The sequence below is a fragment of the Eretmochelys imbricata genome, chromosome 7 (genome assembly GCF_965152235.1).
Source record: "Eretmochelys imbricata isolate rEreImb1 chromosome 7, rEreImb1.hap1, whole genome shotgun sequence".
Lineage (NCBI taxonomy): Eukaryota > Metazoa > Chordata > Testudines > Cheloniidae > Eretmochelys > Eretmochelys imbricata.
The window spans coordinates 32,020,048-32,047,909 of NC_135578.1; the positions used below are offsets into that span (position 1 = coordinate 32,020,048).

The 27,862-nt window shown below is 45.3% G+C and overlaps 1 protein-coding gene across 2 annotated transcripts; it reads left to right on the forward strand.

Moving 5' to 3' along the window:
* The first annotated feature begins 438 nt into the window (after window positions 1-438).
* On the forward strand, window positions 439-27,364 carry SYVN1 (synoviolin 1). 2 transcript variants are annotated; one of them, XM_077821258.1, is made up of 16 exons: window positions 439-499; window positions 9,406-9,554; window positions 11,310-11,402; window positions 11,867-12,019; window positions 12,758-12,806; window positions 14,998-15,101; window positions 15,697-15,823; window positions 17,004-17,103; window positions 17,200-17,265; window positions 17,954-18,070; window positions 18,646-18,821; window positions 19,478-19,636; window positions 20,363-20,482; window positions 20,743-20,929; window positions 22,273-22,427; window positions 22,860-27,364. In XM_077821258.1, exons 2-16 carry the CDS (start codon window positions 9,423-9,425, stop codon window positions 23,012-23,014), a joined length of 1,893 nt encoding a protein of 630 aa, XP_077677384.1. In that variant the 5' UTR covers window positions 439-499; window positions 9,406-9,422; the 3' UTR covers window positions 23,015-27,364. The 2 variants fall into 2 exon arrangements, with proteins under 2 accessions (XP_077677384.1, XP_077677385.1); XM_077821259.1 differs by lacking the exon at window positions 439-499 and adding an exon at window positions 5,202-5,221.
* The last annotated feature ends 498 nt before the right edge of the window (window positions 27,365-27,862 follow it).

A 27,862-nucleotide genomic window follows, 5' to 3' on the forward strand; every position in this document is an offset into this window, starting at 1 on the left:
TTCTATAATCTGCCCCATCGCCCCTAGCAACAACTGTTCCTTCCTCATTGGCCAGCAATGGGGATTTTTCTGATTAGAGGAGACCCATGACGCTAGACCAATCAGCAGGGGCCACGGGACCCTCTTTACCCCTTAGCCGTGGAAGGCGGACGATACCAAGTAGACACTGGGACCGTACCGTCTGAAATAGTGGGGGGCAGCAGGGAATTGTGAATTTGATTCAGCCCTGCTGCATCCTGAAACGGGGGAGCTGGTTGGGTCCGAATTGTAACGCTCGCTGCTCTAAGTAAGGGAGGGTCTGAGGCGAGACCCCGGGGAGTGGCTGGAGCTAGTCCCCGTAGAGGTGAATTGGGTGGGGTTTCTACGATGTGTGCGGATGGTACATCCCAAACGGAAGTGAGGTGTCTCCTAGCTTCAGGACTTCCGGCGGAGGGTGGGGGGGGGAGGTGCAGCTGGTTGTGGTGGTGGGAGCAGCAGCCTGAGGGGCTCCCGGATCTTGGTGAGTCCGGGCCGGGGAGACCTGGCGAGGGACCGATTGTGGGGTGCAGCGGGTATGAAGGAGCTGGGGAGCAAGGGGGCCCGGGGAGGGGCTGAAATCTGGGGAAGGAACAGTGGGAAGTGAGGTTGCTGGGGACGTAGGAGGTGTGGGGAAGGAGCTGAAGCCTGAGGGACATAGGGAGCGAGGGGGATGCTGGAAGGTCTGGAGAAGGGGAGATCGGATCTGGGTGGGCTGGGTACGTGGTACGTGAGAAGGGGGCTCGATTCTGGGCACTTGAGTAAGGTGGATTTGGGGAGGGGGGCGTGGAGTGGGCAAGTTAGAGCCTGTGTAGTAGGAGGCATCTGAGAAGCTGGGAGGGGAGTGCTGGGATTTAAGTAGTTGTTGGGGGCCTGAGCTGTTCTGGTTGGGGGAAAAGAGGGGCAAAGATGCTGGGAGGGGTAGTAGAGCTCACATGGATGGAGAGTGTCCTTTTATGACTCCCTTGAAAGTGCTGGAAGCGGTGGGGATTATTGTGTGTCTTGGTGTCACTCATATGTACTGGGGGAGAAGAGACCCGTAAGGAAATTGATACCCTCCCTTTCTTTCAATATTAAAAATGAAGGGAGAGAACTTCTGAAGCAGCTCAGGAAAGAATTAACAATTCTCCCCTTTCCAATTTGTGTAACTTCTTCACTTTCCCATCTCTCAAACTTCAATAAAGTTTAAAACCCAACTGGCAGGAGGAAATAATTTGAAGGAGAGGCAAGTATTTTAAAAAATGGATGTGGGAGGAGAAAGGATTGGAGCTGTGAGGGAAATAATATGAATGCTGACTGTCTCCTATCTGCCAGCAAGATTGAAGTATGTCCCAAGCACTTTATATGATAAATCTTGCTTACGTGAAGGGGAAGGCTCAGTTCTACCCTCAGGTTTGAAAGGTTGTCAAGATTCCCTGGAACCAGAGATCGAAGCCCAGTGGGGATAACATTACCACGCTCGAGGCTGATAAATAAGATTCATGCAGTCTACAAACAAGGTCTTATCTGCTCAGGATAGAAACTATAGATCCCGCCTAATCACTCCCAGTACTTTCTGCAACAAAGAGGGCTTATTGGAGAGTCTTTGATCATGATTCACCTGTCCCACCCCCTCATAACACACTGTGTCAGCTACAGTTTTACTCCTTCATCTCTGAATTGGCTGTGCTTTCTAAGATGCTCTGGGTCTGTCTGTCATATGCTCTCCCCCTCCCACCCTCTTCATCTGTTCTATCTGTTTAGACCAGGGGTGGCCAACTTGTGGCTCTGGAGCCATATGCAGCTCTTCAGAAGTTAATATGCAGCTCCTTGGATAGGCACCGACTCCGGGGGGTGCTCACTGCTCAACCCTGGCTTTGCCACAGGCTCTGCCCCCACTCCACCCCTTCCCATCCCCTCCCCTCAGCCTGCTGTGCCCTCGCTCCTCCCCTTCCCCCCCCCCAGAGCCTCCTGCACCCCACGAAACAGCTGATTGGGAGGTGCGGGGGGCAGAGGTGCTGATCAGTGGGGCTGCCAGTGAGCTGGAGGCACTGGGAGCGGGGGAGAGCTGATGGGGGCTGCTGACATATTACTGTGGCTCTTTGGCAATGTACACTGGTAAATTCTGGCTCCTTCTTAGGCTCAGGTTGGCCACCTGTGGTTTAGACTGTAAGCTGTTTGGGGCAGAGTCTATTGACTACTCTGTACAGTTCCCCACACAATGGAGCCCCATTCTTGGTTGGCCTGTAGGCCCTACTGTCATAAACAGGATTAATAATGTATAATCAGTGAAGTGCTTCCAGAGCCTTTGGTCTGAAAGGCACTAATGAAATGTAAAATATATTAGCGAACTCTGTGTTATAAAAGATCCACTTCTAGCACATAAGTATTTAAAGAACTAAATTGTTTTAGTGCAAGGTGGACTGACTGAAGCTGAAAGTGTTTAGTGTGGGACATGGAAATGACATCCGCATAAGAATCTCCAAGTGGTGCTCCCTGTCACTTGAATGGATACAGGCTGTCAGCATTTCTGTTATAAGCTACTTGAAATGGAGGGTGTGCATGTAACTCCACTGTTAAAGTAACCTAAGTAGCTAGTCATGTGCAGGCTCATAAACTGTTGTCTAACATTTTAATGACAACTCTGCCATCTGTTTTATAGAATTTAAATTATCTTAATCTAAACATGGAGATTATAATTCACAGGTTTAGGGGACAAGGGGACAGACCAGTTCTGGTTGAAACTTAAGCAAAGAGAAAGGTGTGGTCTCAAAAACTCATTTTATAAATAACTTCCTAAAAGGGGCAAGATATGGCCAAAGAAGCAATCTGGATGGCTAACTAAAATTCCACCCCCCTACTTGTGACTTGTGAAATGTATGACAGCCTTAGCGCACAGAACTGCTTTATGTTCACTCTTATGTGTCAGTGTTTTGCTTTGTTATAATGTGATGCTTTAATGTTCTAGCACAGGAATGCTGCTAATTGGACTTGAGTATTTAGGCATTCAGAAAGCACAGGTGTCTCTCAGTCTGATCTGGTAGCTGGAGGATTGTGAGACACTTCTGTGTTCTATGCCTGGCTCTGGAAGAGAATGCTCTTTAGTTACTAGAGCAGAGACTTCTGGGAGGCATGAGACCTAATTCTCTTCCCTTGACTGCTACTGGCATATTTTCTTATTTATTATTGCATTAGTGCCTCGAGGTCCCATTGTGCTAGTTGCTTTAAATACACAGCGTAAGAGAGAATACTTAGACTGTATGCTTTTCAGGGCAACTTAAAAAAAGACAAGGATGGGACAGAAAAGGAAAGATTGTTATTCCTGTTTTACGACTCAGGTGCAGAATGATAGTGATGTGCCTGAGGTCACACAGCAAGTCAATGGCAGAACTGGGAATAGAACCCACATCTCCTGAGTCCCAGTCTGGTGCTTCAAAACTACAGAACCATCCTTCTTCTGACTTGCTTTGTGCCCATGGGTCATGTGCTTTTTTCCCCATCTGTAAGATGGGAATAATGTCCGCTCTTTCTTACAACGCTCTGTGAACCTTGGATGCAAGGTGCTAATCAGTATGGGGAGGTAGTGTGGCCTAGTGGATAGAACAGATTGGGACTCAGGATACTTGGGTTCTATTCCTGGCTCTACCACTGGTCTGTTGGTGACTGTGGGCAAATCACTTTCACCCTTCCGTAATTCAGTTTCCCCGTCTATAAAATGGGGATAGTATTGCCCCTCCTTTGTAAACCACTTTGAGATCTACTGATGAAAAGTGTTATAAGAGCTAGGTGGTATTAATATTTATTAATCATGGTATTGAATGTTGTCATGTGGCATATATCAGTGGGAATTTTACCACAGAGGTTTGCATAGTAGCTTGAGAAAAAACATTAGCAGGACTTCCCTAGATGGACAGTGTACTGTATAGAATTCATAGATTCCAAGGCCAGAGTGGGCTATTGTGATCTTCTAGTCCAGCGGTTTTCAAACTGCGGGTTGCGACCCAGTATTGGGTTGCAGCAACTCTGGTTAGCACTGCCGACCAGGCTGCTAAAAGTCCCATTGGCGGTGCTGCCCGGCTAAGGCAGGCTAGTCCTTACCTGTTTTGACACTGTGCTGTGCCACAGAAGTGGCCAGCAGCAGGTCTGGCACCTAGGTAGGGGGCTCACGGGGCTCCATGCGCTGCCCCTGCCCTGAGCACCAGTTCCGCACTCCCATTGGCTGGGAACTGGCCAATGGGAGCTGGGGTGGTGGTGCCTGCAGACGAGAGCTGCATGGAGTCACTTGCGTGCCTCCGCCTAGGAGCCAGAGCTGCTGCTGGCTGCTTCCAGGGCGCAACGTGGTCCACGGTACCAGGACAGGCAGAAAGCCTGCCTTAGCACCCCTGCTGCATCGCTGACCAGGAGCCGCCCAAGGTAAGCCTGTGCTCCAATCCCCTGCCCTAGCACCCCCCCTCCCACAAGCCCCTTATCCCTGGCCCCACCCCAGAGCCTGCACCCCCAGCCCAGAGCCCTGACCCTCTTCTGCACCCCAGCCCTGAGCCCCCTCTCACACCCTGAACCCCTCATTCCTGACCCCACCTTGCAGCGCTCACTCCTGCACCCCAACCCTCTGCCCCAGCCCTGAGCCCTTCCCATACCCCAAACCCCTCATCCCCAGCTCCGTTGAGTCATGGGCATCAACAATTTTCTTCAACTGGGTCGCCAGAAAAAAAGTTTGAAAACCACTGATCTAGTCTGACCTTCTGTATGACACAGGCCATAGATCTTCCCCAAAATAATTCCTAGAGCAGATCTTTCAGAAATATATCCCATCTGGATTTAAAAATTGCCAATCCACCACAACCCTTGGTAAATTGTTCCATGGATTAAATGTCTTCACTTTTAAAAATGTGCACCTTATTTCCAGTCTGAATTTGTGTAGCTTCAACTTCCAGCCATTGGATCATGTTAGACCTTGTTTGCTAGATCGAAGAACCCATTCTCAAATATTTATTCCCCATCTAGGTACTTACAGACTGTGATCAAGTCACCCCTTTCCCTTCTCTTTGTTAAGATAAATAAACTGAGCTCCTTGAGCCTATCATCTAAGGCATGTTTTCAAATCCTTTAACCATTCTTCTGGCTCTACTCTTAACCCTCTCCAATTTATCAACATTCTTCCTGAACTGTGGACATCAGAACTGGACACAGTATTCCAGCAGTGGTCACGCCAGTGCCAAATACAGAGGTAAAATAACCTCTCTACTCTTATTCAGTAATCCACTGTTTATGCATCCAAGGATTACATTAGCCTTGTTGGCCACAGTGTCATAGTGGAAGCTCTCGTTTAGTTGATTATCCATCATGATCCCCAAATCTTTTTCAGCCACTGCTTCCCAGGATAGAGTCCCCCATTCTGTATGTATGGCCTACATTTTTTTATTCCTGGATGTGTATATTTACTAGGGCTGTCGAGCGATTTAAAAAATTAATCACGATTATTGCCTGATTAATCGCACTGTGAAATAATAATAGAATACCATTTATTTACATATTTGTGAATGTTTTCTATGTTTTCAAATATATTGATTTCAATTACAACACAGAATACAAAGTGTAAAGTGCTCACTTTATATTATTCTTTTTATTTCAAATATTTGTACTGTAAAAAATAGTCTTTTTCAATTCACCTAATACAAGTACTCTAGTGCAATCTCTTTATCATGAAAGTTGAACTTACAAATATAGAATTATGTACAAAAAATAACTGCATTCAAAAATAAAACAATGTAAAACTTTAGAGCCTACAAATCCATTCAGTCCTACTTCAGCCAGTCACTCAGACAAAACAAGTTTGGTTACAATTTGCAGGAGATAATGCTGCCCGCTTCTCGTTTGCAATGTCACCTGAAAGTGAGAACAGGCATTCACATCATACTGTTGTAGCTGGCATTGCAAGATATTTGTGTTCCATATGTGCTAAAGATTCATATATCACTTCATGCTTCAATCACTATTCCAGCGGACATGGGTCCATGCTGGTGATGGGTTCTGCTCGATAATGATCCAAAGCAGAGCGGACTGATGCATGTTCATTTTCATCATCCGCGTCAGATGCCACCAGCAGAAGGTTGATTTTCTTTTTTGGTGGTTCGGGTTTTGTAGTTTCCTTATTGGAGTGTTGCTCTTTTAAGACTTCTGAAGGCATGCTCCATACCTCGTCCCTCTCAGATTTTGGATGGCAATTCAGATTCTTAAACCTCCGGTGAGTGCTATAGCTATTTTTATAACTCTCACATTGGTACCTTCTTTGCGTTTTGTGAAATCTGATGTGAAAGTGTTCTTAACACAAACATGTGCTGGGTCATCATCTGAGCCTGCTATAACATGAAATATATAGCAGAATGCGGGTAAAACAGAGCAAGGGACATACAGTTTTCCCCCAAGGAGCTCAGTCACAAATTTAATTAATTCATTATTTTTTTAATGAGCATCCTCTGATTGGAACCATGTCCTCTGGAATGGTGGCTGAAGCATGAAGGGGCATACGAATGTTTAGCATATCTGGCACCTTGCAACGCCAGCTACAAAGGTGCCATGTGAACGAAAGCCTGTTCTCACTTTCAGGTGACATTATAAATAAGAAGCAGGCAGCAGTATTTCCCATAAATGTAAACAAACTTATTTGTCTTACTGATTGGCTGAACAAGAAGTAGGACCGAGTGGACTGTAGTCTGTAAAGTTTTACTTTTTTTTTTTTTTAGTGCAGTTATGTAACAAAAAAATCTACATTTGTAAGTTACATTTTCACAATAAAGAGATTGTACTACAATACTTGTATGAGGTGAATTGAAAAATACTATTTCTTTTATCATTTTTTACAGTGCAAATATTTGTAATAAAAAATATAAAATGAGCACTGTACACTTTGTGTTCTGTGTTGTAATAAAAATCAATGTATTTTAAAATGTAGAAAAACATCCAAAAATATTTAATAAATTTCAATTGGTATTCTATTGTTTAACAATGCGATTAATCGTGATTAATTTTTTATTACGATATACTTTTTTGAGTTAATCGTGAGTTAACTGCGATTAATCTACAGCCCTAATATTTACATTTAATTGTATTAAAACATGCATTGTCCAGATTGCTCTGTATCAGTGACCTCACTTATCCTCTTCATTAATTGCTGCTCCCCCAATTTTTGTCAACTGCAAACTTTCAGTGTTGATTTCATGTTTTCTTCCAAGCCATTGACAAAAATGTTTAATAGCATAGGGCCAAGAACCAATGCCTGTGGGACTACACTAGAAATACACCTGGATGATGGTGATTCCCCATTTACAATCACCTTTTGAGACCTATCAGTTAGCCATATTTTAATCCATTTAATGTGTGCCTGTTAATTTTATATTCTATTTTTTAATTAAAATGTAGTACAGTACCAAGTCTCATGCCTTACAGAAATTCATTAATCAAATTTGTAATCTCATCAGTAAATAATATCAAGTTAGTGTGACAGGATATATTTTCCATTAAGTAATGTTGATTGGCATTAATTATATTACCCTTTAATTCTTTATTAACCCACTCACATATCAGCCATTCCATTACCTTGCCTGGGATCTATGTCAGACTGACAGGTCTATAATTATCTGGGTCATCCTGTTTACTCTTTTTAAATATTGGCACAACATTAGCTTTCGTCCAGTCTTCTGGAACTTCCCCAGTGTTCCAAAACTTACTGAAAATCAGCATTAACTTTCCAGTGACCTCCTTAGCAGCTTTTTTAAAACTTGTGTATGCAAGTTACCTGGACCTGCTGATTCAAAAATGTGTAACTTCAGTAGCTGCTCTTTTTCTGTTCCACTAGTATCTCTGGAGGATGTTAGAGTGTCATCATTATGTGATATAACTATGTCATCTGTGTTTTCCCTAAATACAGAACAGAAATATTTATTGAACCCTTTGTCTTTTCTGCATTATTGATAATTCTACCATTTACATCTAGTAATGGACCAAAACATTGTTAGGATTCTTTTTGTTCTTAATGTATTAAAAAAACTCCTTATTGTCCTTAATTCTGCTGGTCATAGATTCTCCTTGTGTCTCTTTGGTTCCCTTATCAATTTTTTGCTTTTCCTGGCTTTTGACTTATATTCATTACTGTTAACTTCCCCTTTCATTCATTTGTTATAATTTATTTTTTGATAGCTGCCTTCACTTCCCCCTCTAAATCAGGTCAGTCTGGCCTATAAAATGTAATTGAGAATCCTTGGAGGAGCAGGGTAAAAGCTCTCTAGCCTGGAGAAAGCTCAAGTTTTCACTAATTTTTCTGTTCACAACATTGACAATCCAGGAACATTGTTTTCATTATTAGGTTTATAGTCAGTACAATGGCTGTATTCACTTTCTTGACTGAACTGTACAAAGTGTAAAATCTCCACTGAATAAATTGCATTTTTGATGCTAGAGAAAGGCCTTGCTTGGATCATGGCCTCGCTGAAGTTTTGGTCTATTCTCAGCGGGCGTTTGTTTTAATATATCCATTGATTGTGTAGGGCAACAGGCTCAAAACAGTTACTGTTCACCAGTTTTTATGTAGCATTGGCCATTCTGATTATCTAGGTTCCAATCTCCTGCATAACACAGGCCAGAGAATGTCACCCAGGGTTTCCTGCATCAAGTTCATAAATTCTGTTAGAGTTAGATCATGTCAGATATTTCAGCATTGAATTACGCACCTCAAGGGATGGAGGTCTTGCCTGAAAATACCTCCTCGTTTGCATATGCATTTGGTAAAATGTTGGTAGAAGCACCAATCCCTCACTTGTGATCATTAAAATACCCCTGATTTCACAAGCATGGGATGCCAAAACCCATGATATTGTGGTCCAATTCCAAAGATATTTGCTTTCTTCTTAACTAAAATTCCATCTTGGTTGACTTGTTCTTTGCATCCAGTCATAAACTATTGCTGATTGGTGCTGTGTGGCTGTTTAAGAGCTTCCCTGTCCCACCCCTAGAGGTGGCTGCATGGAATGATTCTTTTGTTTTAAAGTGTTTGATAACTTTTGTTTGTAAAGTGCTTGATATCCTTTGATAACTATTTACATCCAGGTTAAAGGAAGTTTGCTATGTGATCACCTAGTGTTTGATAGGCGTTTTGCAGACAAATATCGGAAGACAAAGTCCATGCCCTGGTGGGAACTTACAGTATGCGAGGCCAAGAACAAAGCAGATGGAGAGGGGGAATGTAATGAAAACTCTGTTAAGCCAAGAAGCAGCAAACCAAATACAGCAATGATCCACTGACCCCTTACAATGCAAATTTGGTGGCTCTTCTGTTGCCTTAGGTGATGTGAAGGCAGCTACGGCTTTATTCTGTATCTCTAAACCGTTTGCTCATGTCTGTCTTCCCTCACCCAGGTCGTTGGGCTGGGGAGATGTTCCGAACGGCAATCATGATGGCTGCCAGCCTGGCTCTGACATCGGTGGTAGTGGCTCACGCCTATTACCTGAAGCACCAATTCTACCCAACAGTGGTGTATCTGACCAAATCCAGCCCCAGCATGGCAGTAAGTATGCAGTCCATGGGCTGTCCAGGTTGTGGGGTGGAGATCAGATTGCTCTGATAATGGCTCAGCCTGTCAACTATTGGTATTTAACTTGCACTGCTACAGTGGCCATCCAAAGCCATGTGGAAGTGACCTGATTCTGGGGGACTGGTAATGAGAGCTAGTTTTTGAGCTCCCAGTTTGGTAGTGACTGAAAGTCATTCCTGTTTGCTGCTCATCAGTGCAATGAGTTTCATGGGGTTTTGCCCACTTTGAGAATCCAAGCTGCAATTAACCCAGCACAGTTGGCACTAATTGTGTCCCCCTTACTGTCAGCGTCAGCAGAGCGAGTGTGAATTGAGTGTGACATGGAATTTAAGCTTACCTCTTAAAGGGAGGGCTCTGGTATGTTGGTGGGATGTGGTATAAAAACAGGAGCAGCAGTAATGAAAATTCCTGTCAACGCAATCCTTTTAACCAGTGCTGTATTCCAATCCCTGGAAACAATTTGTTATGTAGTACCTCTACATTTACACAGGGCGTGGGGGACATCACCATTTTCAAGAGAGCTGAAATCCAGGGTTATTTTGATACAGAGCAGAGCCAAATTCTGCACAGTCTTTGGCTGTCTCATTTCATCCTTGGGTTGATTGACTCTTAAGTTGAAGGCTCAGGAGTTGAGGTCCCAAATGAATCTTGCTAGTCAGTCGAAATATTGGCTTCCTTTTTCCTTGTGCTTTTGTTTAACTGAGGAGATGCAATGTCAGTGAAAGATGCTGGATTGACCACTCTGGAGCCTCTCACACTCTGTTTATCCCAAGGATAGGTACAGCATTGCCAGCTGCAGGGCAAGTATTCCATACTGATCCACCACTGGGCTTTAGCCCTGCCTGGAGGTAGTTCTGTCTCCATGGCCTAATGTGTATTTAACCACTCCACTCAGTCTTCCAGCAAGGATACTAATAAGTGCAAACTGTGGTGGTGACTTCTGTGTGAGGTTGGCATCCATCTGCTAGGGAGTGGACAGAGTCCTGTCCCTCTCCTCCCACCCTCAATTTACTTCAGGGAGCACTGGACAGCATTCAGATGAGTCATTTCTCTTTATCAATGTAATCCAGTGGCTCTTTTTTCAGTTCACTTCTGCTTTCTATTCCCTCAGGGTATGTTGACCAAAACAAACACTTCCACGCTACAGCAGTTGCTGAGCCAGTAGTACTCGGAACAAACTACTGCTTTAGTGTGGGAAATATTTATAAGTATGTGTGCATGTAACTGACTCCACAGCTGGCTTGCAAAATTCTAGCTAAATTTGGAAAGGCTCATTCATCTGTTTTCAGTTGGGCTTTTTTAACATACACATAACGTGCAGGTGCAAGTGGGGTAGAAATCTGTACATCTCACCAATTCCCTACAGTAACCAAAGTACCTTCAAAATACAAATTCCAGGCCCAAGGGTACACAGATTACACACACCCTGAAGGGCCTTAGGATGTTGTGAAGGGGTTAACTGAAAACTAGCCATATGTTTCCTTGGGGATGGGAAATAAGATGCGAGTGTGTTACGTGCCTTGAAAGTGGACAGAGGACAGACTGGTTAAAGTAGATCCCTTGGGTGTTGTAAATCATAGACTTTAAGGATGGGAAGGTCTGATCTGGGCTAGAAGCGGTGCTGCAGGATTGTTCTCACCAGCCGTTTCTTTTGGTCTGGTTTGGTTCATAAACTGTAGTGTGTGTGTGTTTCTTTTGGCTCAATCTCTCCCCTTCCCTTCCCTGCAGGTTCTCTACATTCAGGCTTTTGTTTTGGTTTTCCTCCTGGGCAAATTCATGGGCAAAGTGTTTTTTGGCCAGCTCCGAGCAGCAGAAATGGAGGTGAGTGAGGCCTCTGGCCCTTGTAACTGATTACTTGTAGCACAATCTTATGTTGGGTGACGAAGGTACACAGTAGCAGAGGGTTGCTCTGAGAACTGCATTGATTTTAAGTTAAATGAGATTTTGATGCTGAGCATAAAATCATATCTATCATTGGTACTTGCATGACCCCTATTACCAGAGTGTCTGAGCGTCCGTCTTGAATGTATGTATCCTCCCAACATCCCTGTGAGGCAGGGCACTGCTGTTACCCCATTTTACAGAACCATGGTACAGAGTTCGATACCCAAGTGCTCTGAGATCCTCAGAGGGAAGGGGGTGGAGTGCAAAAGAAAATGCTTTCCCTTAGAAATTGGGACATACAAGCAGATGTTCCTTCCCCTCCTCCCTTCAGTACTGAGAGCTAAGATGAGCTGTATGTGGGGAACTGGGACAGTGCTGCTAACTCTCTCTCTCTCTCTCAGCACCTACTTGAGAGGTCATGGTATGCTGTCACGGAAACTTGCCTGGCCTTCACTGTCTTCAGAGATGACTTCAGTCCCCGATTTGTGGCCCTCTTCACCCTTCTCCTGTTCCTCAAGTGCTTCCACTGGCTCGCTGAGGACCGGGTGGACTTTGTAAGTCTGACATGCTGCTGAAAAGGATGCCGGATTGGGGTTGGCTGCAATCTATCGGGGAGTCATTCAGTGATCTTGGTAACAAAAAGGGATCTGTCTATCTAAGGTACTTCTGTGGCCTTTTGAGGGATGAAAACCATTGTCACTGTGCTTTGGTTGTCACAGCATAGTGTGTTCTGTGTGTAGGGAGCATTGGAAGCAGATCCTTTTGTGTCCTCTGCTTGTTTTACATTCATTTTTCTCATTAGTGCTTCTGCAATTGTCCTTCGGGCCAGGCTGGTCAGGATTATCTCACTTAAATAAATTACAATAATTTGGACATCTATATGTGCATATTTATTTGTTTTTCCTAAAGTTACTTATGTAACTTTAGGAAAAATTGTCAGAACAGCCACCAGCAAGAGTTAGGCCACCAAAAAATTTGTTGTGAGAACCCCTGTTCTAGAGTAATACAAATAGTAAAAGCGCTGATTCCATAGGAGCTAAAGTAGCTCAGTACCTCAGTGTGCTGAGCGCTTTGCAGAGCAGCAAGACACTGATGCCAGCAGACAAGGAATCAGCAAGACACGATGATGCTTATGGTGTAGAAACCAAAATGGATAGAAAATAAGATTGGCCTATTGGTCCTACATCAGTAACTCTTTACAGTTCCTGGATATCTCATGCAGTCAGAATGCAGAGAATGGAGTTTTGGAAAATTGGGTGGAGAGTCCTAAAAGTTTGTTCATCTCTTCCCAGATGGAGAGGAGTCCAAACATCTCCTGGCTCTTTCATTTCCGCATAATCTGTAAGTGCCTTTATTTTATTCCCTTTGCCTGTCCTCCCCTGTTCTTGTTTCTCTCCCCTCCTCCTCCCATTACAATGTAATTGCCATACTGGGTCAGACCCGAGGTGCATCTAGTTTAGTCTCCTGTATCTGACCGAGCCCGGCACCAGATGTTTCAGAGCAAGGTGCAAGAAACACTGCAGTGTGGCAGATATGGGATAATCTACCTGCAAGGGAAATCTTCAGACTTGTAGGAGCAGGATTGGTTCAGCATGTTAACATATCTGCCTTGTGGTGTGAGAGCAGTTACTTCAAATTCTCTTTAGATCATATGTGGAATCTCATTTTCCCTGCCTAGTTCTGGTCCTTTAGAGACTGTTTTGTTAGGACCTAATAGGTTTCTTATCTCTGAGATTCGCAGATCTCTGTAACAGGCTTAGTCCCCATTTTCCAAAAACAAACATACAATTCACCCTCAACAATCTATGTTTGGAGCTCAGGACTTGAATAGCAGGAGCTGCAGCTAGTCAGGACTGAGAGTACTGGCAGATCTATTTCTACTGGAGAGTCCAGGGCACGATTAGTAAGGGTGGGGAGTGGGGCTGCAGGTCAGGACTGAGCGGCCTTTGTAGAGTTGTGTATCTGGGTGGAGCCCAGGGCTGGAATAGCAAGGGGACTGCAGATCAGGATTGAGGGGCATCAGCCGAGTGCTTTGGGGTTCAGGGTTGGAATAGCAGAAAGCTGTGGGTTGGGATTGAGGGGCATTAAAAGAGCTGAGAGTCAGGAGTCCAGAAGTGGTATAACAGGGAGTGCAGCAAGTCAGGGTTTAGAAGCAGTGGCAGAACAGTGTCAGGAGAATGTCCAGGACTAGACTAGCAGGAAGTGCTGTGGATTAGAACTGAGAGGCATAGAGAATGCAGGACTGGAGTAGCAGGGATGCAGTGGCTCAGAATTGTGGGGCACTGGCAGTGGTAACGGAGGATCCGGGACTGGAATGTGGGGGCTGCAAGTCAGGATTGAGGTGTATTGGCAGAGGTGTGGGAACAGATCAGCCCTGGAATAGCAGTGAGGGTGGTGGGCTGCCATTCTGAATGAGGTGCACTGGCAAAGTTGTGGGTGAGAAGCTTGCTAACCTCTGCCTGCACTGTTAATAATGAAAATGACTGTGAGTAAGTGTTACGCATGCAGAGGGTAGGATGTGGAGAAATCATTAAAGCAACGAAGTTTAATGAAGGCATGACTTGGCTTGATACCTGACAGAAATCTCCTGGGGAGGGGGAAGAGTTTCTCTACTCTAAACATTTCCTCTCCAGGACTCAACGAGCAGCAACAGCTGGCCAGGAAAGATAATTTCAGAAGATAATTTGCATGTGACAGGCTAAATACGCTAATGTAAAACCCCTTCTCATTTGTGCAGTTGAGTGTGAGACTGTTCAGAATCGATAACCTTGTCAGAACAGTATGTAATGTCTTCCAGAAGGCTTTTTATGGATTAGATTGCTTTTTCAACTCTGGGTTGGAGCAGAGCAGCTGTTTAACAGCTCACAGCAACCTAGTTGAAGACAGGATATCAAGGAGAACCCTGTAGCTAGCTAAAACTTCAGGAAGGAAGAATGAAACTATGCAGCACACTGGGGTTAACATACTGACTCGTGCAAGAAAGTGCTATGGGAAACTGAGGCTGGGGCTTTCAGAGGATCCTAAGGGACCCATTGAAATGTGTTTGTGCTGTGTGATGTGGTCCAGATCTTGACTGGGGCTCTGCTGGAATATAAATATCAATGCCTGACACCCCAGCATGGCTTTCATCCCATGCAGTTTAGAGTTTGAAATGTTCTGTATATGGGATGTAGCAGTTCAATGTCTTCCACGTGGCACTTGCCTAGTGCTTCCCAATCCCCTGTGAGAAGGGTGTTAGTTCTACTTTACAGATGAGGAAACTGAGACATGAAGTGACTTGCCCACAGTCACACAATGAGTCAGTGGGAAAATTAAGGTTTTAACCCAGGAATCCTGGCTCTCAGACCTATACTCTGGCTACTAGATCACACTCCATTTCCAGGATTGGGAATAGATTGTAGAAGTCCTGGCTCCTAGTCTTATCCTTAAATCATCCCTTTATTTAGTTCTGTCAACCCTTCCCCATGTGTACCCCAAATCACAGCTCAGTGTTGTAATTCCAGTGTCTGACCTCCCTTCTTTCTGTGTCCAGCTCTGATGCTTTTGTTGGGCATCCTGGATTTCCTATTTGTCAGCCATGCCTACCACAGCATCCTCACCCGGGGAGCCTCTGTCCAGCTGGTCTTTGGGTTTGAGGTATGAAATAAATGTCTGCCTGTGTGGCAAGGAGGGAGGGAGGAATATTTGCCTTGCTATGCTACTTACTGCAAATCAGAGCTCTGTGATGCATTGTAACCCAGTGGGGCGGACTAACCTGCCAGTGCATCAGAGTTCTCTTGGCAGCATCTGGATTTTGGTTCCTCTTCTTCGTGGTTCTGTTTTATTTCTCCAAAAACAGAAGTTACGCATATCAATCAAGTCCTTTCCCCTGCCCTGGGATTTCTGATGGAGACCATCTGCTCCATGCAGGTTTGGTTCCCCAGGCCCTCTGCCTTTAATTTAAGGTGAATCTTTACTCCCTTCTGCTTAGGCTTTCCTCCAGCCTGCTTCCTGTAGGGTTGCACTCCCAGGCCATCTGCCAGGGAGATAAGGAGAGCCGCCCTACTCCCTTCTTCTCTCCCTGAACTCAGGCTGCCTTTTGTATCTGTGCGGGCCTGGCTCGGAGACACCAGTTTCCAACCATGTGACCTGGTCCCTGGGCTGAGTTTGGCACAGGGTACAGATGAGTTCCAATGCCTTTAAAAGATTAGCATCCTGTGATATGCCTCTTCTTTCCTTCCTGCCCCCACAGTATGCCATCCTCATGACCATGGTGCTCACAATCTTCATAAAGTACATTCTGCATTCAGTCGACCTGCAGAGTGAGAATCCATGGGACAACAAGGCCGTCTACATGCTGTACACGGAGCTCTTCACAGGTACGCTCTCTCTCCCCAGCTCTGGATAACAGCCAGCTCCTTTCATAGCCCAGTGGGGACTTGTGTGTTCTCCCGTATGAACATCTAACAGTCATGGGAGCCTGAATTGTGGTGCTATATTGGGCCTTGTGCTAGAGCTCTTCATAGGAGCATGGTTGGGAGGGGTAGTTTGTAGATGGTCTCACCACTTCATTGATCATTTGAAGGGAAGAAAGTGGGATTGAAATGGAGCTAAGTAGGAGCTGTGTTTGTAAGAGAAGCCTGTGGCCATCCAAAATGATTTAATGTATCATTAAAACTAAGGGCAATCTACACTACAGAATTAAGTTGACCTAAGTTACATCGACATACAGCCACCACAGTAATTTAATCAGTTTTACACACTCACACTACGCTTATTGCGTTGGCAGTGTGTGTACTCACCAGGAGTGCTTGCACCGATTGAACTTCCAGTGTGGGGCATTGTGGGACGGTTTCTGAAAGGCAGCAACAGTTGATGTAAGCAACGCAGTGTCTACATTGACTCTGCATCGACTTAACTACATTGACTTAAGTGCTATGCCTCTCACAGAGGTGAAGTTAAGTCAGTGTAGTGGGTGAGTTACATTGGTGGGAGCTACATTTTAGAGTAGACACTTACGGAGTTAGGTTGACGTAAGCTGCCTTATGTTGATCTAACTCTGTAGCGTAGACCAGGCCTAAAATGCTGATGACTTGGTAAGATTGGAATCAAAATGTGGGTTGGGTGGATTTCTGGAGGCCACAGTGGGTTGGTTTGTGCAGGCATTGTGGTCTGGTGGCTAGAGCAAGGAAAATGGGGAGTCAGGATCCCTGCGCTTTATCCTCAGCTCTGGGAGGGGAGTGTTGGTCAGTGGTTAGAGCGGGGAGGAACTGGGAGCCGAAACTCCAGAGTTCTATTCCCAGCTCTGGGAGGGGAGTGCGACTGCTTTACTAGAGCCTCCTGGGTTCTGTTTTTAGCTTGGTCATTGACTCACTGTGTGACATGGGGAGCAAATTGCTTCCTTTCTGTGCCTCTTTCCCCACCTGTAAAATTGAGGCACTTCCCTGCCTCCCAGGGTTTGATGTGGGAGTTCGCTAGTGTTTAAGGGCAATGAGATCCTTTGAGTAGAGGCACATGAGAAAGAGAGAGAGAGCACTAATATCTCTCCTTCCTCTTCAGGCTTCATTAAAGTGTTGCTGTACATGGCCTTCATGACCATCATGATCAAAGTGCACACTTTCCCTCTCTTTGCTATCCGGCCCATGTACCTGGCAATGAGGTAAGATGTCTCTGGTATCGATTGAGCACGTGCTGAGTGTCTGATACTGTTCCTGTGTGTGTGTATGTAACTCCAGCAACTTTTGTGTCATTTCAGGCAGTTCAAGAGAGCTGTGACTGATGCCATCATGTCACGCCGCGCCATTCGCAACATGAACACTCTGTAGGTATCCAGTTGGAGAGAAATTGCTTCTATAGAGTGAAATCTGTTACAGTAGGGCATAAAGGCATTGGGCAGGGCACCGCACAGACCCCTCACTCCCTCGACTGAGATTGGGGTGTGGAGGACCACATTGGGCCAGGCGCTGCACAGACACCTAGGGAGATGGCGCTTGTCCCAAAGAGTTTACATTCGAAATAGACAAAGGGTGGGAGTGGGAAACAGAGACAGAGGGGAAAGAACTTGCCCAAGATCAGTGGCAGAGCTGGGAGTAGAATCCAGATTTCCTGACTCCTAGTCCAGTCATCTGGCCACAGGACCACACAGCCATGTTTACAATGAATCTCTTTGGCCGTTTAAGCTTAATTAAAACAGGGGAAATCCACATTAGAGCAGTCTGGTTTAAGACACTCAGTCCAGTGTACAGCTTGTTAGAGGCCTAGTAAATCACAGCTAATCTAGCGCAACCCCCTCAGTCCTGTCTCATCCAGTTTGGAATGCCCTGGGCAAGACGACTTCCCTTGGGGTTGGGTGGACTGTCTCACATAGATCTCCATGCTATCCAGCCTAAATTTCCCTTTGCTTAATTATCTCCTGTTATAGCCCCTGCTCCATCATTGACATCACTGCCGTTGTAGATCATCAGAGAATATATATGTTACTGCCTCTTAAAACTCTACTGCTTCCCCAGATACCCTGATGCCACTCCAGAAGAGCTTCAAGCAATGGATAATGTTTGTATTATCTGCCGGGAGGAGATGGTGATGGGCGCTAAACGCCTGCCATGCAACCACATTTTCCACACCAGGTGAGGAAAGACTTACTGCTAATACGTCTGCCCACGCAGCTGCTTGCAGGTGGCTTTCTTTGTGGTGTGGAGTTAGCTGCCGAAGGCATGAAAATCCAAGCCTTGTCCTTGTATAATGGAGGAGCCAGGGCATGGTAACTTCCTCCTTGCTGTAGGGTGCATGGAACCAGGGAAGAACCAAACAAATAAAAAGGATTTGTAAAAGAATTCAGTCCCCTCGGCTGTAGCTCACTGCGTCCAATCCATCTCTTCTCAACTGTGATGCCTGGTCACTGTTGTCTGGAGGCCTGTGAGTTGGTGGCTCCAAGTTCAATCCCTAGCAAGCAGGTCCATGTAACAAACATAATCCGAACTGGACTCTTTGGCTGTCTCTGTCGAGAAGCCATGGATTGAATGGGCTACGCAGGCTGAAATCTCTTCTCTTCTCCACCTACCCATGGCAAGAGTGAGAAACAATAGCAGGCGAGGGGTGTCTCCAGCTAATTGGCGGGACTGTGTGTAAATCCTATTGCCCTGAAAAAGTAACCTGTTTAAATGAGCCAGTCTTAACCAGGTGTCCTCTGCCCCCTCCACAGCTGCCTGCGTTCATGGTTCCAGCGGCAGCAGACCTGCCCCACCTGCCGCATGGACGTCCTCCGTGCCTCTCTCCCCACTCAGTCCCAGACGCCACCCGAGCAACAGGAGCAAGCGCAGCAGCAGCAACAGCAGCCACCGCCGCACCATACTCCACTGATCCCCCAGCCACCGAACTGTGAGTACAGCTTCTCTGGACACCAAGCCAGCAGGGCTGAGCAGTTTCTCAGTAATCCTGTCCTGATGCCATTCATCCCAGGTGGGAATCACTGCAGCCACCTTTGGGCTGAGGTGCAGCAGCTGTTGATACTGGAACTACTTGCCCAGCACTGAAAAACTGAAGTGTATTACTACGTTGTACTACTGAATGTACCTTGTTTGGGCCAAATTCTGCCTTCAGTTATACGCACAACCACATTACAATACGTTGGGCCGTATGGGAATAACCAAAGACATTTGGCCCTTTAGCTTCTCTGTCATTAGAAGGAAAGTAAGAGCATTGTGTAATGGAGAGGAATTGTGTAATTCTTGGAGCAACAGAGTGGGAATCAGGACTCCTGGATTCTGTTCCTGCTTCTGGAGAGGGAATATAGTCCTGTGGCTGGAGCTGGGTGTGGGTGTGCTGAGAATCAGGACTCCGCTCTGCCATTGTGTGACTGCCACTCTCCATAAGTGTACTTCTGTAAAATGGGTAATACAGTGACCTACCTCCCCTGAGACTTTGTTAATGTCTCAAGTGCCTTGAGATCCTTGGCTGGAAGGTGCTGGAGAAATGTAGTGTCTGTCTCGCATCTCTTCTCTGTGGGTCATCCACTTCTCTCCTTCACTCCACAGTCCCCCAAGGAATCCTGCCCCCATTTCCTCCTGGGATGTTCCCCCTCTGGCCTCCCATAGGTCCATTTCCTCCAGTGCCTGGTGTCCAGCCACCCAACAATGCAGAGAATCCCTCTGCTGCTTCCAGTGCACCCTCCGCTTCAGGCATTCAGACAACAGGTGAGAAGCCACACAGTCTAACCTTCTTCTTCATGCCATCACTGGCGCAGGCTTCCCTCTCACTGCCCCACCAACATATTTCAACTGTGACCTGCTTCTGGTCCTCCACGGCCCATTTTGTTCTAGACCTGTAAATTGGGACTGCCAGCAAGGAGGCCAGTTATGCCAGTTGCGGGTTCTGTGGTTTGGACAGAGACTCACCAACTGACCATAGAGTTGCCACAAGACGAAAACCGCTTTGACGCTGTTGATCTGTGGCTCGTCCCCTAAAGGGAAAAGACCCTATATCCCATTCCCTGACCTCCTGAGCCAGCCAATCTCCCCAGTCTGGGGCTGGATTGGAGCTGGTGCCCCTAAGTGGGGAAAGGCCCTGTATCCAATTCCCTGATCCAGCCAGTCCCTCAGACGTGGTACTGGAACTGCGCTAGTGCACGAGAGAGAAAAAGCTCTGTATTTCATTCCCCCTCCAAGGTAGCTAGTCTCCACCTCCAGGCCAGGTTGGATCTGGCACCCCTAGAGATGAAAGGCTTCATATCCCCTTAACTTTTTGACGTTATTTTATAGTGTGGGATTAACTAACATTGACCCAAGAAAGATACCCCGGTGTTGTGTGTTTGAAGACATGCTGAAACCTCATTGGCTATGTGTAAAGCTGTGGATGGGCATAAATGTACCATGACTGTTTAACCAGGCTATCATCTGCTTTGTCCCCTTCACCCTCTGCAGCGAGTACCTCGAGACCTGTTGGTGATTCAGCATCTGGATCGGACACTGCCCCTGTGGGAACAGTGCCTGGCTTTCCGTTCCCTCCCCCGTGGATGGGAATGGCATTGCCACCTCTATTTGGTAAGCTAGGGTGGCTTTTTCCATCCAGGGCTGGATGGGGGAAGGATGTTCCTCTACTGGGAGCATGGGGAGGGAAAAGAAAATATCCAAATTTTGTCTCTAAGGGCCAAATTAGCAACTTGTCAGGAGCATGGTGGCTCATATCGTCTTCAGTAAATTGATAGATTTCACCAGTAACTAAAACCTTGCCCATTGGAGAGGGAGTCAGGAAGCTTGCTTTGCGTCCTCTCTTACAGACCATCTGTTTTCCTTCTGAACAGGCTTCCCTCCTATGCCTGTGCCACCCGCTGGGTTTGCTGGGTTGACAGACGAAGAGCTCCGTGCCATGGAAGGACATGACCGGCAGCATCTGGAAGCCAGGCTCCAGTGTCTGCAGAACATCCACACACTCCTAGATGCAGCCATGTTACAGATAAACCAGTATCTCACCGTTCTGGCAACCATTGGGTAACTATCCAGTACTGCAGCAGGGTGTGAGACCTTTTCTACTCTGTCGGACACATGGTGCAACCACTGACTTGACTATAATCCATCTAGCTTAGTGATAGCATATTGTAATAACATGTGATTCCAAACTGCTGGCTCCCTGTCCTCACGATGCTAAAAGTGCGTGGTCTTCATTGGTGATAACAGGTACCCAAAGCTTGTACCACCAATGTGTGGGGCTTAGGAGATAGAGTGCTGGACTGGGACTGAGGAGACCTGTATCTACTCCCAACTCTGCCACTGGTCTTGAGTTTCCCCATCTGTAAAATGAAAATCATTATACTGACCACCTTTTGTGAAGTGCTTTGAGATGTGCTGATGAAAAGTACCATGTAAGATCTAGGGATTATGTACAAACCTCAAAACATGACATAGGTCAGTAACCAGCTGCATGGTAAAAATGGGGGGCCTGAAGCAGAGCGGTGGAGAAGCTATTGCCATAGATAGCTTCTCAGAGTGAGGGTGAGAACTCAAGAGTTTCAGTTCCTGGCAATACCTCCTTTTTATAGCACTGAGTAGATACTTTAAGTCCTGCTTGCTCGTAGGGCAAATTGGCACCGAAGTGTGGAGACACCCTTATTCCTATCCTTGGGCCAGGAATAAGCCTGCACTGGAAGTGCTGGAAGATGCAATTGCACTTGCACTCAGGCCAAGGTTCTGTTCACCACCCCTGTGAAAGGAAACATGAGCTAGGAAAGCAGAGTTTGGAAGCCAGAAGTGTGTTCTTGAGGCTAAGACACTGTATTGGGTTCAAGTCTGATCAGGGTTCAAGTCCTGGCTCAGCTACAACATCCTGCGTGAGTTGGGTCACTTCTCTCTCTTTGCCTTAGCTTTGCTATAAATAAAGAGGAGGATGGTAAACCTTTGTCTTTCGCATCCATTTAGATTGTAAACTGTTCTGGGCAGGAGCACTCTTTTTATTACACAAGATTCAAAAAGGGCTTGCATATGGATATCGGGAATATTGAGAGTTGTCATGACAGCAAAAATTTTTGGAAGGGACATTGAACTTCCTACTTCATTGCTTAAGCCAATGTGGGAGGGGCAGATTAGCCTGTATCTGCCTACTGTGAGGTTCTTACACCTGCTTCTGAAGCATTTGGTCCTGGCCATTGTTGGAGACAAGATACTGGACTAGATAGACCAAGGATCTGATCCAGTCTGACAGTTCTTTTGTAAAGTTCTTTTGTTAGGGCCCTGATTTCATCTGGGCCCTCTGGGTGATAGCATACTAAAAAGAATTAAACATGGTCTGTTTCTAGCTTTCCACGTTGTAACCCTCTTCTGGCTTCCCCTCTGGACAGGTCACCCCGTCCTACGCAGCTGCCAAGCAGCCTAAACACTTCAACCTCCTCTCAAGAGACACCCACCAGAGAATCCACCACTTTCAATTCACCCGACAGTACCTCTTCCCCAGGGACCTCTCCAGCAGTGGAACCAGACTCGACAGGTCAAACAGGTAGACAAAAGTCCTCCTTGTTGCAGGACCTTGTAGTGCGAAGCCTCATAGTGTCGCTGTTTAGCCACATGGTCTAGGAACAAGACCTAACCCATTCCCTAAGAAACCTTGCAGAGGGGGCCAAAAGTTGTAGCAAGAGGCTTTAGCAGCTGATGGCACGTGGCTGCACCATGTTCATCCTAGGTGCAACACATCTACTGACTGTGCAGGGTACAGGTGCATCCAAGATAGGCAGCATCTGTCATGCTGGTGTGTGTCCCACCTGAGGGTTTGCTGCTGAATGAGACCGGCTATGTGGCTGTCCCTTTAAGTGCTAATGGCCACATTTGGCTGTTCTAAAGTAGTGGTTCTAAGTCCCTTTGGCGCGAGGGGAAACAAAGGAATCTGGTGGATGTCAACCTCTGATGATTTCCTCCCCCCTTGCTGTCTCAGATGATCCATCTGGATTGGTGGGTGCGGAGGGATACACAGAGCCAGCTGGGCATGAGGAAGAAGAGGAGCGGCCTTTACCGGGGGAGCCTGACACAGCTGAGCTTCGCAGGCGCCGGCTTCAGAAACTGGAATCCTCCTCTCCCCCTTCCCATTGACACCCCTCCAATCCCCCTTTCCTAAGTACCTTGTCTTGCCTGGGTTACCGTTTGACACTGACTTTTTCTTTTGAAAAGCAGCGTGTGCGGTGGTGGTTGGGGATACAACAAGAGAAATGAGACTCTGCCATCGCTCTGTTAGGACGTTCTAACCTGCACCAAGTGCTGACTTGACATGAGAGTGCTAGGGCCGCTATGCTGGGGTTCAGAATTGACTCTTTAATCTGCCATGGTTTCTAATTTAAAAACCAACAACAACAAAAAACCCCACCGCCCAGTCTGCAGCTGTCCTCTCTCTGATGTGCAGATTTAGTCATACCCACCTGTGCACTAACTGTTCTAATTCCAGAGCCTTCCCAGCAGCATTCTCTGAAAAGCAGGGTCCTTCTACAAAACGTGATGCACAGGGCTGAGGTGATCAGACCCCAGGGACTTCTGTGGTGTGCCACTTAACTACAGTGGGCATATCTATTGTTTAGAAAGTTGCCGTTCCTTCCCCCATCTGCCCAACAGGAGTTGGGTGGCAACTTCTCAAAATAGTTCTCTCCTGCTTTAACCCAGTTCTTTCTACCTCTCTGGCATTCATGCGGCGGCTGGCCTCCATCCTCAAGCAATGCCTTCTGGGCTCATCCTAACAATGCTAATGTTTAGCTGAAGGAAGTCCATAAGAAACATGCTCCCATCATGAAAGGGGGAAAGAGGTGTATTTCCTTAACAAACTACCCTTGGAAGGATACCTGTAAGTGAGTTTAGTCTCAGATTTATATGTAGAAGCAATGTGTGTAGGTGACTCAGTTCAAGGTGAGAGGAGTTCATGAAACACACTTGTCATCCCCTGCTAATACTCAGCCAGAACTCCCAAGACAGTTAAGCCTAAGGATGGCAGGATCCAGACCCTAGGTGTTGCTGGTAGACATTGCTAGTTTGAATTGGTTTGTGGTGGGGTAAAGTTACAATATCAACCATCGCTTCTGCTTTATACCTTTTTTTGAATTTATTTTTGTTGAGCGAGGAGCACTGAATGGAGCAGTGGACACTGTGGGATACTTGAGGCCCATGGGTTGCTGTGGGAGAGTTGTGAGTTGGTTTAAAGTCCATTTTTAACTTTATTTCCTCCCTGAGTGCTCTAGTGTGGGTGGAGATCAACGTTCTGCATCATCTGAGGAAGCCCAGTGCGGGCTCTCACAATCTATAATTTAACTTAGTGCAAATGGCTTCAGTATTGATCGCAAACTGTGATGCTCAAAGAGTTTTATCCAAATGGCATTGGGATGATCGTCTTAGAAGGAGATAATCATGGAGTTAAAACGACATCCCCTGGCTTACACTGCTCAAAATATTCATCCCAGCAAGAATAACATCTTCTGGATGTAGAATGGAGTCTGTTAGACCTTTGAAACCAGAGTATTGATTTGCCTGTGTTTAGCAATGAATCTATGCTGATGGCACAGATAGTGAAGAATTTAGAAGTTAGTCATATGTAGTTAATATTCCCCCCTTCTCTGTGCCCCACCACCAGAGAAGCACTTGTCATGTTTCCCACATTGAAGGATTGGAGAAGTTTCAGTAGCCATGGCTCTTCAGTGATCCTCCTGGCCTTTGATATTCTCTAATGTTGCAGCTTTCACATACTTTGTTCATCATAGTGACGCTTTAGTTGCTAAGGAGTTGGGAGATGAAATACCTCTTCACCTCCAGTCTTACTTGGAAGAGAATGGGCCAGCCTCATCCTTTGTGATTCTACTTAAGTCTGTGCTTTTATGCTTGGGATGAAAATGGCTTATTGGCCAGGTTTATGTTGTTCTGTATGCAGGCCATGGTCCCATAGCCATCTTCTGTGAATTGTCCCTGTGGATCTTGTACAGCTCCTGGCACCACAGTCAGGTTCTCTAAGAGCTGCTTTCAAGACACAAAACAGTCACCTCTGCTCTTTTTCTTTTTATAGCAGTGGCCCAACAACTTCAGAAGGGCTTATGAACGGTTGAATGGACTCTTGTTGATTGACAGTATTAGTGGTGGACTCCTGTTGGAAAATACCTTTACTTTGAATAAATAAGTAGAAACTTCCCATTAGCAATGAGACCCTGCTCATCCAGTCTGTTTTACTACCCAGACTCTGTAGGTCAATTAAAGGACATTAGGCTAATTGATATGATAAGAACATATGACTTTATGGATTTGTTACTTGTAGCACCTTCACATATGTTAGATTTTTAGTAACTCCTCCGCAATCTGTCCAGTCTAGTTCTTTCCCCAGATCCTTGCTTGCACACCGATGCACCTTAAAAGACTAACACCAAACTCAAAACTTTTTGAATTGACGTAAGCGAGCAGTTAAACCGTAGTCGTGGTTATGGACTGTGAGTTTGTTCAGTCTGCTAGCAATCAGCTGGAAAAAGTTCTTGGCTATCTTGGCCACTACGATAGGCTATTTCTATCCCTTTTTGTGTGAGCCTATATAGTTTTAAAAACAGGACCAATAGGTTAAGACAACAGGCAGGGATATTAAAGTCCCCAAACGTTGTGTTTCAAAAATGTAATTTGAGAGGACTAATCTGGCTTGAGTAATTGTTTGACATGTCTCCTGAGTGTAAGTCATGACAGGGGGATCACTTAAGTGACTTAGGAGCACCAGTCCTGTTGACTTTCAGTGGGACTGGTGGTCCTAAAAGTCCTTGAGTGATTTGAAAATCCCATCCAATAGTGTTATGTGAACTCACATACCTAACGCAAGCAAAATACAGTATAAAAACCCCTGTATCTATAGGGATATCAACTTAATGGGGAAGTAAGCCATGGGCTGGATTTAGATAGGAGAGGCAATGAAGGGTTAAATAAGCATTTTTGGTATCGGGAAGATGCTCTGCAAGGGGCAATAGATTACATCATAGAACCAGCACTGAATGAGTCCTAAAATTCCTCCCCTCCCCACCCAAAAAAAACAAAAATTGTGTGTGTGGTGACTCTCTAAACCATTGTTTGCTATTCAGTTTACTTTAATTCAGCAGTTGGTATAACCCTTCAGTGCTTCTCTTTAAGTGGCTTCTAATCATACACCTATCTCAGGGAAACAATCCAGAGACAGCACTTAAGGGTTGTAAATTCGTTTAATACTTGAGTTCCTTCTGGAGAAGGGCAAAAGTAGTTAAAGATTTATATTTTTAAAACATAGATCTGTGGTTTTTTTGGCGGCACATTGGGATTACAATACTGGCTTGGATGGGAGTCCCAACCACCGAGACCTAGAACAGAGCATTGAGGACGGGAGTGAGTGACTGACAAGGGATGGTGATATCTGGCAGACAGCTAGGATCCTGGTGTTCTGGTGGGGAGAGGGTATCAAAAGGCAACCAGGCTGCATATCACTTTGTAGCAAGACAGTGGGCTAACCTTGCATTTGGTGTAATAACTATGCATTCCTTCCTTTCTTTATATCCAAACCTTAAGAAAGGAAAAACTTGGTTTTAAGGAAGAACAACAACAAAAAGCATGAGTAAAATCTATACATAAATGTAGACTCATCTGTAAATGTGGATCGAGAACCTCCTGTTCTCTGGCTATGGAACATGAAGTAGTGAGAGAGTGCATTTTTTTCTTTTTTAAAGGGGACTGCATGCTTGGAACATGTTCATTTCCTTCAGTGAGCAGAAGGGCCTTTTCTTCATTCTATAAAGGGATGATAAGATCAATCAACTCAGAATTTGACATGTGTTCCTCATATATCCTCTTTGATTCCAAAGTCCATGTAATGCTGAGGATCCCTTCCCCTCCTCCATGCCCCCAAAATAACTTGTTTGGCTCCTTACCAGAAATAACTGTGGTAATATGAGGAACTCTGCAATAACAAGCTAGCCTGCATAAACATCTTTAATTTACTGCCGGGTGTGCGGAAGAGGAGAAAACTTGGTCTCATGCTTCCAGAGATTGGTTAGAAAGTTTTATTTTTAAAAAATATGCCATATGTCCTGTTTAAAATTAAATTGTTTGAATTTAAAGATGGGAATAGTTTAGGGAAGTGTCCATATTTTTTGTTTTCAATTTCAATAAAATGACTATTTAGCAGAGGATGTGCTAAACTGTGCCACACATTCCGTGACATTTGCATCCTTCAGGAGTTTATTTACATACATAAATGAAGAGGAAAATACATAAATGAGAGACCATTGGGAAATGTTCATGGCCTATATTCATCCCAATGGCTTCCTTTAACTTCTCTTTCATTGTTTTTGTGTTGCAGAGTTATGTGTTGGAGGTGAAGAGGGTTTGGATAATTATTATTTAATTTGTAAATATTGTGTACATTTTTAATAGCTTAAATTGTATATACTGCAAAATAAAACTTGCTTTAAAGATGGTGTTGTAGTGCTTTGATAGTTTTGGATGGGAAGTGTTGTAAGCAAGGCTGCCTAAGTGGTGCTACCAGCTCTCCCTATAGTAAGTACACAACCCTACTAATCCATTGCCTCCCTTTGGCGACTGAAGATGATTTAGTACTGATAGCAGGCACAAAAATGGTAGGATGCCTGATTTTCCTTCATGGTTCTGCCCTTACTGAAAGGGAAACGAGGGAGGAGGCCAGCACCAAGTTTTGTAACTTCCTTGTTCTTCAGTTTACATTTCTATAAAATGTCAATAATAATTACCACCCAGCCTATGCCCTAGAACAGGGGTAATCTATTTTTTGTCAAGGACCAAATTTCTTGGTCAAAGGTATAGTCAAGGCCTCCAGAGAAAATAATAATAAACCCAACAATAATAAGTAAATAAGATTTCAGAGTCTATTCAAAAGTGTTTGGTGGTCCCCAGTCTGCCTATTAACTATCCCTGCCCAGGAGTACTATAAGGCTT